This window comes from Ornithorhynchus anatinus, chromosome 2, assembly GCF_004115215.2.
Source record: "Ornithorhynchus anatinus isolate Pmale09 chromosome 2, mOrnAna1.pri.v4, whole genome shotgun sequence".
Taxonomy (NCBI): domain Eukaryota; kingdom Metazoa; phylum Chordata; class Mammalia; order Monotremata; family Ornithorhynchidae; genus Ornithorhynchus; species Ornithorhynchus anatinus.
This window is the reverse complement of record NC_041729.1, coordinates 16,486,842-16,499,537: the sequence shown is the minus strand read 5'-3', so window position 1 is coordinate 16,499,537 and position 12,696 is coordinate 16,486,842. Positions and strand designations below refer to the sequence as shown.

The 12,696-nt window shown below is 44.0% G+C and overlaps 1 protein-coding gene across 5 annotated transcripts in view; it reads left to right on the top strand.

Annotated features, from left to right (window-relative positions):
- The window catches only part of DNAH10 (dynein axonemal heavy chain 10), a 120,682-nt gene that overhangs the window by 80,358 nt on the left and 27,628 nt on the right, over positions 1 to 12,696 (top strand). For all 5 annotated transcript variants that reach the window (XM_029055375.2, XM_029055366.2, XM_029055348.2 and 2 more), the window contains 6 exons: positions 3,299 to 3,470; positions 5,670 to 5,873; positions 7,500 to 7,580; positions 8,094 to 8,291; positions 8,535 to 8,696; positions 10,124 to 10,298. In XM_029055375.2, coding sequence (XP_028911208.1) covers positions 3,299 to 3,470; positions 5,670 to 5,873; positions 7,500 to 7,580; positions 8,094 to 8,291; positions 8,535 to 8,696; positions 10,124 to 10,298 — 992 coding nt within the window. The remainder of the gene's footprint in view (positions 1 to 3,298; positions 3,471 to 5,669; positions 5,874 to 7,499; positions 7,581 to 8,093; positions 8,292 to 8,534; positions 8,697 to 10,123; positions 10,299 to 12,696) is intronic.

Genomic DNA, 12,696 nt, shown 5'->3' with positions numbered 1-12,696 from the left:
GTGTTGATTGTGGGTATTTAGAACAAAATACCAACTTGACTGATTTACCTCTGATTTAGAAAAGTAGATGGTGAACATTACCTACCGGTCAAATCCGTCTGTTTTAAAATGAGCTTCTCCACTAGTCTCTACTGGATAGAATGTTACCGGGAGCCAAGTAGATGCGGCAGGCAACTCTCCTTCAGAGTATAGTAAGCCAAATGTTTTTATAGATATAAATGTTTCATGCTTGTTTGTTGCATTTGGGCTTCTAGGCGACTTCTCAAGCTCAAGGAAACATTTTCCTGCTGTCATTAGTCATCCTTGGGCTCTATGAAAATGCTGCTGAGGGGTAGTAAGCACCCAGAGTACAGTGCAGTTCCCTAAGCAGCAGTGTGGCTCAGTGGAAAGAGCCTGGGTTTCGGAGTCAGAGGTCATGGGTTCGACTCCCGGCTCTGCCACTTGTCAGCTGTGTGACTGTGGGCAAGTCACTTCACTTCTCTGTGCCTCAGTTACCTCATCTGTAAAATGGGGATTAACTGTGAGCCTCATGTGGGACAACCTGATTACCCTGTATCTACCCCAGCACTTAGAACAGTACTCTGCACATAGTAAGCGCTTAACAAATACCAACATTATTATTATTATTATTATTATTATTAAATGCTTGGGGAAACTATAAGAGAAGCAAAAGAAAATGACCCGTCCACCGAGAGCTTTCGGTCTAATGGGGGAGACAGGCATACCAACTGTTTACAACCAGTGGGAGCAGTAGGAAGGACAAGGATCCGATGTGGAGTGGAATCAGTATGCCTGGATGAAATATTGAATTAAATAACTGTATGTAAGTTGAATGTGCAGAAGTGCTGGAGATAGGCATAAATACACAAGTACATAGTTTACTAAGACTTGGGGCATTGGGAATTAATCAGGGAAGACATGTAAATTCCTAACAGACAGGGGAACGGTTAGTTCAGTGCTTTGCACCTAATAAGCACTCAATAAATACGACTGAATGTGTCTGCCACCTCTTTTGTATCGTACTCTCCCAAGTGCTTAGTACAGTGCTCTGCGCTCAGTAAAGCACTCAATAAATACTACTGATGGATTGGACGAAGTAGAATTTCGCAGGATTTTGAATTGGGGGAGAGCTGAAGTCCAGTAGATTTGGGATGGGGAAAGGAGTTCTAAACTGATGCAACAGCATTTAGCAAAGGCTCGGAGGCGAGAGAGTCGAGAGCGAGGTACAGTTTGAAGGTGAGCTTGAGAGAAATGGGGAATGGTGGGTGGAGAAAGCCGATATATAACGTGGAGAAATCAGGTAGAGAGGCTGCAAGCTGATGGTGAGAACTTTTTATTTGTTGAGGAGGGAGATGGGTCCCCATTGGAGGTTTTTGAGTGGACAGACATGTCCCAAGTGATGTATCGGGGAAGGTGATCTGGGCAGTAACCACCGTAGGACAAGTGCTTGAACTAGGGTCAGGGTGATTTAGATAGGGAAACGGGTCAGTAATGGGAATAATAATAATAATAATAATAATGTTGGTATTTAAGTATTTACTATGTGCTGAGCACTGTTCTAAGTGCTGGGGTAGATACAGGGTAATCAGGTTGTCCCACGTGAGGCTCACAGTCTTCATCCCCATTTTACAGATGAGGGAACTGAGGCACAGAGAAGTTGTGACTTGCCCAAAGTTGCACAGCTGACAAGTGGCAGAGCCAGGATTAGAACGCATGACCTCTGACTCCTAAGTCCGTGCTCTTTCCACTGAGCCATGCTGCTTCAAGTGTTTCTCAACAAGATTTAGCAGTCGGTTGGATGAGAGAACTGAAAGAGAGTTAAGGAGTCAGGGATTCAATACCTGTTCTCCCACCTAATTAGACTTCAGCCCCATGTGGGACAAGGACTGTGTCCAACCAGAATATGTTATATCTACACAAGTTCTTAGTATCCTGCTTGGCACTTAGCACTTAACAAATACCACAGATACTATTATTATTGTTATTATTATGATTATGACATTTAGATTTCAGGGGTTCCGGACAGGAAGGATGGTGGTGTTATTGAGAGAGAAGGAAAAAGTTAGGAGGAATGGGTTGAGAGGAAAGGTGAGGAGTTCGGTTTTGAGCATGCCAAATTTGGGGTACTGTATGTAGGTCATCCAAGTGGAGGTAGTCTGAAGGCAAGAGAAGATGTGAGATTGGCTAGCAACAGGGAGGGGGACTTAGGTCAATTTTGGTATCATCTGCACCGACGTGGTCACAGAAGTGGATGCAATTCCCGGGAGAGTCAGTGTAGAGGGAGAAGAACAGGGGACTCAGAGCCTTGAGGAACACCTACAGTTAGGGAATGTTAGAGAAGTTAGAGAAACAGCATGGCCAAGTGGATCGAGCACGGGCCTGGGAGTCAGAAGGTCATGGCTCCTCCACTTGTCTGCTGTGTAACCTTGGGCCAGTCACTTCACTTCTTTGGGCCTCAGTTCCCTCATCTGGGAAATGGGGATGAAGACTGTGAGCCCCATGTGGGACAGGGACTATGTCCAACCTGATTACCTTGTATCTACCCAGGGCTTAGAACAGTGTCTGGCACATAGTAAGTGCTTAAATGCCATTATTATTATTATAGAAGCAGCATGGCTTAGTGGAAAGAGCAAGGGTTTGGGAGTCAGCGGACATGGGTTCTCTAATCCCAGCTCTGCTACTTGTCTGCTGTGACCTTGGACAAGCCACTTCACTTCTCTGTGCCTCAGTTACCTCATCTGTAAACTGGGGACAACCTGATTACTTCGTATCTACCCCAGCACATAGAACAGTGTTTGGCACATAGTAAGCGCTTTACAAACACCATAATTATTATTAATGAAAGGAGGAAAAGGAGCCAGCGAATGAAACTGAGAAGCAGTGGCTGGAGAAGTATAGATTCTGACAGTGGGTGTCACTGAGAGTGAATCACTTACACCCTGAACTCCTGAAAATACAGTAACTAATCACCTTTTCTGGCCCCTTGCCATTTGAGTGAGCTTTGCTCTTTTATGCTCACCCCAGTACTAGTACAGTGCTCTGCACACAGATGCTCAGTAAATACTATCGACTGTTCAGACGGCTGCGGGCAAGAGAAAAGGTACGACCCTACTGTCAGAACATTGTGAGTTGAGTTATCGGGACATTTGAGTTGTTGATCCTATTGTGGTGATGGTCTGTACCGAGCCATCAGCCACGTCCTCTCACTTAGTCTCACAAAAAGGAAATATTTTCACCTTCGTGTTACGTGCTCATCATTTGGTCTCTCTCAGGCTAATGCTTTATATTGCTTCCATAGGTGTTTGAAATTGTTCTGAGCCGAGGCTACGGTGAAAATAATTTCCGGGACGATCTGAAGAATCTCTATCTGAAACTTGGAATCGAGAACAAGACGATGATTTTCCTGTTCACCGACGCCCATGTGGCAGAAGAAGGCTTCCTGGAACTCATTAACAATATGTTAACTTCTGGTAATAGAGGAGTGGATTTCTAACCTGTACCTAAAAGAGCAAATCTTGCTTCAGTTACCGCAGCAAGTTCCAGTTACCTGTCACCTGGAACTCCCTCCCAATTCATATCCGCCTGATGCCACACTCCCACCTTCAAAGCCCTTCTGAAATCACACTTCCTCCAAGAGCCCTTCGTTCATTTCATTCATTCATTTGATCATCTTTATTGAGCGCTTACTGTGTGCAGAGCACTGTACTGAGCGCTTGGGAAGTACAATTCAGAACCCTCATTTCCCCAGTTTGCCTACACATTTAGATCTATACCTCATAAGCACTTGATATTTACCTCACCACACAACACTTTTGCACATATCCATTTCCTTTATCTGTAATTTATTTGAATGTCCGTTTCCGCTGCAGACAGTAAGCTCCTTGTGGGCAGGGGTTGTGTCTGCCAATTCTACTGTACTGAACTCTCCAAAGAGCTTAGTTCAGTGTCCACTCTATAATTATTAATCAATCAATGGTATTTATTAAGTGCTTACTATTTGCAGAGCATTAAGCACTTGGGAGAGACAGTACAACAGAGTTGGCAGTCACATTCCCTGTCCATAACGAGCTTACAGTCTAGAAGGGAAGACAGACATTAATTTACATAATTGATAATATATAATTTAAAGATACGTACATAAGTGCTGTGGGGCGGAGAGTGGGTGAATGAATACCAGTTGCCCAAAGGGCACGGATCCAGGTGCAGAGATGACACAGAAGGGAAAGGAAATCGGGAGTAAAGAGGTCTTGATTGGGTAAGTCCTATTGGAAATTCATTCATTCAATCATATTTATTGAGCGCTTACTCTGTGCAGAGTGTTTTACTTAGCGCTTGGGAGAGTACAATACAACAATGTACAGACGCATTCCTTGCTCACAACAAGCTTACAGTCTAGAGGGGAATAATAATACCTTGGCATTCTGTAGCGCTTAATTACCAAAGCGCCCTCACATTAATTAGTTCAACTGAGCCCTCACAGAGACGTGACCTTCGATGGATTGAACTGGATGCATTTCTTCTCATTTTCCTTTCCCCTTTCTTCCTAGAATGTGAATCTCTCCCACCTCTAGGTTTCTGTTCCTCCTCTCCTATATTCCCATTTTTTCACTCCCCAGATGAGATCTTAAGGACACATTTATCAGTTTTCAGTGTTCAAGCTCTTTTATCTAGCTAACTTTACTCCTGCATTTTCAGAAATTTGAATGTTCTTTATATCGATCCCTCCTTTAAAGAGCCTTAGTTCGGCTATCACAGACATTTGCAAGACATTGTGTTGTTTTGAACACTGAAATACTTTTAACCTCAGTAATTATTAACTGACTTTTTTTATCGAAATTGATTTTGGCAACCTAGTTTATGGATTAAATCCCGAAATATGGAGGAGGTAAATTGATGAAGCCGGTATCTCTGTCGTACAGTTGTTTTCAGCTGTTGGCCCGGTGTAACTTGGATGAGACATGGAAAAACTCTTAGATAATTGGCTTGGAGTTAGGGACAAGCAGTCCTCATCTCCAGCTTGCTCTCTACAGAGATAGGAAGGAGGCTGTGGATCCTGGGTCATTAATACAACAAAAATATATTCATTTGCAAAGCAGTGTAGCCTAATGGAAAGAGCACAGGCCTGGAAGTTAGAGGACCTGGGTTCTAATCCCGGCTCTTCCGTGTGTTTATTGTGTGACCTTGAGCGAGTCACTTAGCTTCTCTGTGCCTCAGTTACTTCATCTGTAAAATGGGAATTCAATCCTACTCTCTCCTACTTAGACAGTGAGCCTCACGTGGGACAGAGACGGTGTCCAGCAAATTAACTTGTGTCTACCCCAGCTTGGCACATAGTATGCGCTTAACAAGTACCATAATTATCATTAATTATTATTTCTCTGAGGCTCCACCTGTCTCTAAGGATTCTGTGGCAGAAAGAGTTGGTTGTGGAGGGAGAGATCTCCTTGGATAGTCTTCTGCAGGTGCATTGTAAACCCTGGTGGGTTTTATGCCCATATCCATCATTATTGGCAAACAAAGCATCATTGTCAATTTCTGAACTTTAGGATGCCTCACTTAATACATTGCACGTGCGAAAAGGGACGCTTTCAAAGCAGTAAATAGAAGATTTTAGAATGTCCGACAGTGTGGCCGAGTTCCCTACCACCTGTGTGCCTTTGTCTTTATAGGAATGGTTCCAGCCCTTTTTCAAGAAGATGAGAAGGATTCTGTCCTGACTCAAATCGAAGAAGAAGCTAGTAGAAATGGAGTGGGTTTGGCCAAAGAAAGCATCTGGCAATACTTTGTGAATAAGAGTATAAATAATCTTCATATCGTACTTGGCATGTCACCAGTCGGTGATGTCCTGAGAGCTCGATGTCGAAATTTTCCAGGTACTCTAGATCCAGATTAGCAGACTAATTTCTTTCCTGTGAAAGGGCAGGTGCTTTGGGGTTCAGATTGCGTGCTTCTCTTTCAGGTTCGGTAGTTCAGTTTACCATCGGCAAGGGGAAGCAGGGAATTGGGACAGGAGCGAGGGAGAAGAAGGATTGGGAGGAAAGATGGGCAGATTAGGGCAAATCATGGGCTGTGTCAGTTGAAGTTGGGGCCCTGGGCTGAACCATCGGGAGGGGCCCCCTTCACATGACTCTTGTGATGTGATTAGAGGGCCAACATCAACCAGGTTGGAGGCAGAGATGTAGGGGGGTAGTTGGGGCCTGGAGGCCTTTGGTCTGGGTGGGGGGAGAAGGAGGAGAAGGGAAGGAGGGGGTGGGAATCGGGGGTAAAGGGGCCCCTGCATTGACCCAGTGGTGTTTCCGAGTGTATTTATCCTTCCCTATCCCTCTCCGTGCTTTGTCCTCTGAAAGCCAAGGCAACGTGACCTAGTGGATAGAGCCCAGGCCTGGGAGTCAGAAGGCCCTGGATTCTAATCCCGGCTCCACCACTTGTCTGCCGTGTGACTTTGGGCAAGTGATGAATTGAATATTTATGGTATTCGTTAAGTGCTGACTATGTGCCAAGCACCGTACTAAGTGTAAGGGTAATCAGGTTGGACACAGTCCTTGGCCCGCAGAGAGTTCACAGTCAAAGTAGAAGGGACAGTCGGGTATTGAATCCCCATTTTAGAGATGAGGAAACTGAGGCGCGAGGAAATTGTGACATGCCCAAGGTCATACAGCAGGCAAGTGATAAAGCCGGGATGAGAAGCCAGGTCCTCTGACTTCCAGGATCTTTCCATTCGGCCTTCCTTCCCGGATTAAGCCCTCTTTTCCCCTGCTTTATCCATGCACTTGGATCTGGGACTTTTGTGCATTTGATATTTTGCACACCCTCAACCCCCACAGCTCTTATGTACGTATCTATAAATTATATATTTTAGATTCTGTATTTATATTAATGTCTCTTTCCTCCTCTAGACTGTAAGCTTGTCGTGGGCAGGGAATGTGTCTACGCTCTATTGAATTGTACTCTCCCAAGCGCTTAATACAGTGCTCTGCACCCAGTAGGCACTCAGTAAATACCATCGATGATGAAAGCGATAGGCCACACTGTTTCCAATATTTTAGAAAATAATCTGGGAAGCAGAGTGAAGTGTGGATTGGAGAGGGAGGAGTGTGGGGTCAGGGAGGTCCCTGAGGAGGCCGATACGGTAGTCGAAGTGGAATATGACAAGTGCTTGGATCAATACGATAGCAGTTTGGAGGAAGAGAAAGGGGCGAATTCTAGAGATGCTGTGAAGGAATAACCACCAGAATTTGGTGACAGACTGAATATTCGGTTTGAATGAGAGAGACGAGTTGAGGATAACGCCAAGGTTACAGGCTTGTAAGACGGGTAGAATGGTGGTATTGTCTACAGTGATGGGAAGGTCATGGGGAGGAGAGTGTTTGGGATGAAGATGAGGAGTTCTATTTTGGATGTGTTAATGCTTAAATCAATTATTTCAAGAGTGATTGCTTTAATAAATACTGTGACTGTGAAGAATGATTGTCTTTATCATATAACATTTCTTTTTCTAGGTCTAGTAAATAATACTGGTATTGACTGGTTCTTGCAATGGCCACCTCAAGCTCTATTTGCAGTTGCTAAATCATTCTTAAGTAAGTGTGGGATTGTTTTTGGGGATCAAATTGTTTGTATCATTTGTATTGTTTGTAACCTGGGTGAAAGTAGCAAAGCGTAATTGCTATAAGTCCAGATTGCATATATATCATGGAGTGGGTCTAATCTGGGATATTTCTTTATTATTTTCCTCATTTTGAAGTCCAGGCACGCAAATTATTTTGTTCGATGAGGCAGGGTGTTTGGCATTGATGTTTTTTTGACAAAACAGCATTCCTCAAATTTCATTCCCGGGTAATTGTATTTAAGAATCTGTCTGAAATCTGAACAGACTATGTCTATCAGGGAAAATGGATTTTCCGAGTTGTAGAAAAATTGGACTGGCTCTCTTACTGCTACAGAAATTGCCAATCTTCACACCCTTGGCCAGCAAATCAAGATTATGTATATTCTATCACTCCCATCATATAAGCAGTTTGCAGGAGAGAAACCAACAGTTTCTCTGGTTTCTCTGTAGAGACTCTTTCTCCATTTCTCCCCTGGTGTTTTAGAAGAGAATCCATTGATCCCAGGAGACAACTCGCAGCAGGTGGTCGAGCACATTGTTTCGGTGCATGAATCTGTAGGTGACTTCAGCAAAAAGTTTCTACAGAAATTGAGACGCAGCAATTATGTCACTCCCAAGAATTACCTTGATTTTATCAACACCTACTCAAAATTGCTGGATGAGAAAACTCAATTTAATTTAGGTAAGCTCTGGTAGAGGGTCTAAGGTAGGAATGATTTGCATGCGGAAATTGTAAAGCAGTGGTGGGCATGGCTACTGCTTGGTGTTTTGTATTATCTAAAGAAAATTGACTGTGTAGATGTTGGCTTAATAAGTGTGGCTTCCAGAAATATCATATTCCATTTGACTAATGGAGCCACAGTTTTTGGAATGGGGAATGCTATTCTGAATAATGTTCCCCTCTAACAAAAATGATTTCCCTCAGCTCAATGCAAACGCCTGGAAGGAGGATTAGATAAATTGAAGGAAGCCACTGTTCAGCTGGATGAACTGAACCTGAAACTTGCAGAACAAAAGATTGTTTTAGCTGAGAAGTCGACTGCCTGTGAGACTTTGTTACAAGAAATTGCGCACAATACTGCAGTAGGCAAGTATTGCAGAGGATCTTATTTGCAGGACAGATATTCCTTGGGCTGTATCATACAGTTTAGCGGGATCTTTGAGGGGTCAGAGGTGGGGCCAAAGAGCTCCCCAAATCCCAAGTGGATACGGGAATTGGTGTGGACAGATTACCGCCAAGGCGGCATCCTTGGGTTCAGTAAATATATATGGAGGCCTCATGAAGTTCAGGGAATAGCCACAGTCCTTTCATGATGATCACCTTTCACCTCCATATGATCACCTTCCACCTCCGCATCAAACGAAAACTCACCGTTGGCTTTCAAGCACTTAATCACCTTGCCCCCTCCTACCGCACCTCCTTACTCTCCTACTACAACCCAACCCGCACTCTTTGTTCCCCTAAAGCTAACCTCACTGTACCTCCATCTCATCTATCTTGCTGTCGACCTCTCGCCCACATCTTGCCTCTGCCCCGGAACGCCCTCCCTCCTCATATCAGACGGATAATTGTTCTCCCCGACTTCAAAACCTTATTGAGGGCACATCTCCTCCAAGAAGACTTCTCTGACTAAGCCCTCCTCTTCTTCCACTCCCTTCTGCGCCGCTCTTACTTGCTCCTTCATTCATCCTTCCTCCCATCTCCACAGCACATACGTATATAACTGTATATATCTGAAATTTATTTATTCATTTATTTATCTAATTATATTCATGTCTGTCTCCCCTTCTAGACTCTGAGCTCACTGTGGGCAGGAATGTGTCTGTTATATCGTACTCTCCCAAGAACTTAGTACAGTGCTTTGCACACAGTAAGCGCTCAATAAATGAGTGAATGAATGAATGATCTGTGCTCTGGAGGAAACCTAGACTGTATCGACCTGCTCCAGTTTCCTCGTAATTCCATTCCTCTTTCAGGCAGTTCCTTGGATCAGTTAATCAATCAGTGGTATTCATTGACCCCTTACTGTGAGCAGAACACTGTGTTAAGTGCTCGGGAGAATACAATACAACAGAGTTGGTGGTCACCGTTCCCTGCCCACAACAAGCTTAGAGCCTGGAGTCCTATGAATATAGTGCTTTTTCTTCATTTACAGTTTGCTAGCCCCATGATACATTATGGAGACTGAGAGGAGGTACAGTGGAGGAAGGAAAGACTTACAAAAAGTAGGAGGAAGCTTGGGGTACTTCCTGAAGGAGAATGGGTAGCCCAAGGATGGGGAGAGAAAATTAAAATCCAAACTATCGCCTTTGGTGTTTTCTGAGTTTTGTTAGATGGTTGAGTCACCGGTGAAAAGAGGATGAGGGTTACTGTAGGACTAAGATTTTGTCCAACGAGCTTGGGGAAGAGAGAATCTTGAAGAGTGAAATCTCTCCTGCCATGAGTCAATTGGACCTTGCTCAGACATTCACCCAAGGATTTTAGCATGACATCTTTCTAATTCCATTTGCTAGCTGAGGAGAAGAAAAAACTGGCAGAAGAAAAAGCCATTGAGATAGAGGAGCAGAATAAAATCATCGCAGTGGAAAAACACGAAGCAGAAACTGCCCTGGCTGAAGCCATGCCCATCTTAGAAGCTGCCAAACTGGAACTGCAGAAGCTTGACAAATCCGACGTCACAGAAATTAGGTAAATCAGTTTGATTGGCAGTTATGTTATTGCATACCTCAAGCAATAATTGGCTGAGGATGGGCTTTAATCAATTTCTGGAAACTGAACACAGAGCATTATTAAAATAGAACTCTCCAACATGGCCAGCACCTGCGGCCTGTTGCCGACCTTAGTAAAATAGAGAAGCAACATGAACTTAAATTAACTCTCACTGCTCTTCCGATGAGGACCTTTTCCCAACTATTGCGACCTACTGTCCCACCTCTCCCACAAATGACATTTGTAAACATGCAAAAGAATTAATGACGTTGGAATTTTCACAAGAAGCAGCATGGCCTGGTGGAAAGAGCGCTTACCTGGGCTCTAATCCTGGCTCTCTCACTTGCCTGCTGTGTGATCTTGGGCAAGTCCCTTAAACTTCTCTGTCCCCTCAATTTCCTCATTCGTGAAATGGGGATTAAATGCCCGTTCTTTCTGCCCCTCTGACAGGGTGGCCGATGTGGCACAGCCTGATCTGCTTATCCTGTATCTCCCCCAACACTTAGTACGTGGCACACAGTAAGCCCTTAATAAATCCCACAATTATTATAATGCGGCCACTATAAAATAGGGATTGAGACTCTAAGCCCCCTGTGCGACAGGGACTGTGTCCAACCTGATTTGTCTGTATCCCCCCCAGCGCTCAGTACGGTTCCTGGCACGTAGTAAGTGCTTAACAAATACACCACAGTTGTTATTATCACTATTTTATTATTACTATTATTTTAATCTTATTATCGTGGCACCCTTTGCGGAGGCTTCTTAAGAGAGGTCTTAACCTAAACCAACGCTAAGGTAACTCAGTTCCTTCCTGTCCACTGTTGCTCCACTGTGAAGTCCCTGGAGACTTCTCAGGAAATTTCCCTTCCTTTTGTTCATATTTTTCACAAAGTGGTTTTCTTCCTCAGTGAAGCCCTTATCCTTTAGCCAACATCAAATGTACCCCTGTCCATTCCAATTCTCCTGCTCGCCATAATAGTAATTATGGTATTTCTTAAGCACTTACTCTGCAGCAGGCACTGTACTAAGCGCTGGAGTGGAGACAAGCAAATGGTGTTTGACACAGTCCCTGTCCCATGTGGGACTCACAGTCTCAATCCCCATTTTACAGATGAGGTAACTGAGGCCCAGAGAAGTGAAGTCACTAGCCCAAGGTCACACAGGAGACAAATGGCGGAGCGGGGATTGGAACCCATGACCTGACTCCCAGGCCTGGGCTCTATCCACTAGGCCATGCTGCTTCTGAGGACTGCGAGTCCCATGTGTGACAGGGACGGTGTCCAACCTGATTAACTTGTATCTACCCCAGCGCTTGGAAGAGTGCTCGACACAAAAATAAGTGCTTAACAAATACCATAATAATAAAGTAGCTAAACATTCTTTCAATCATATTTACTGAGTGCTTACTGTGTACAGAGAACTGTACTAAGCGCTTAGCACTTACTAAGACATGATCCCTGCCCACAAGGAGCTTAAAAACTGAGCCCGTCATTGGGCAGGGATTGTCTCTATCTGTTTCCAAATTGTAATAATATTAATAACAATAATGTTGGTATTTGTTAACCGCTTACACTGTGCAGAACACTGTTCTAAGCACTGGGGTAGATACAGGGTAATCAGGTTGTCCCACCTGACGCTCACAATCTTAATTCCCATTTTATAGATGAGGTAACTGAGGCACAGAAAAGTGAAGTCACTTGCCCAGTCACAGAGCTGACAAGTGGCAGAGCCGGGATTCGAACCCATGACCTCTGACTCCCAAGCCCGGGCTCTGTCCACTGAGCCAAGCTGCTTCTCTAATTGTACATTCCAAGCACTTAGTACAGTGCTCTGCACATAGTAAGCGCTCAATAAATACTATTGAATGAATAAAGATTATCTCATTTTATGAATGCCATTTAAAAGTAAGTCTTGTTACATAGTTATAAAGGTGATGCCAGCAGAATAGTAACTGTTAAATCGAGGAAACCAATCTTGTAGATTAACTCAATCAATCAGAGACATTTATTGAGCACTTACTGCATGCAGAGCACTGTACTAAGTGCTTGAGAGAGTAGGACACAACAGAATTGGTGGATACGTTCCCTGCTCTCAACTGGATTAAAGTCTAAAGAGGAGACAGACATTAATATAAATAATTTATAATATATAATTGATAGACATGTACATGGGGGAAGCAGCGTGGCTTATTGGAAAGAGAACGGGCTTGAGAGTCAGAGGAGGTGGGTTTTAATCCCGGCCCTGCAACCTGTCTGCTGTGTGACCTTGGGCAAGCCGCTTAACTTCTCTGTGCCTCAGTTACCTTATCTATAAAATGGGGATTAAAACTGAGCCCCACATGGGACCACCTGATTAGCTTGTATCTACCCCAGCGCTT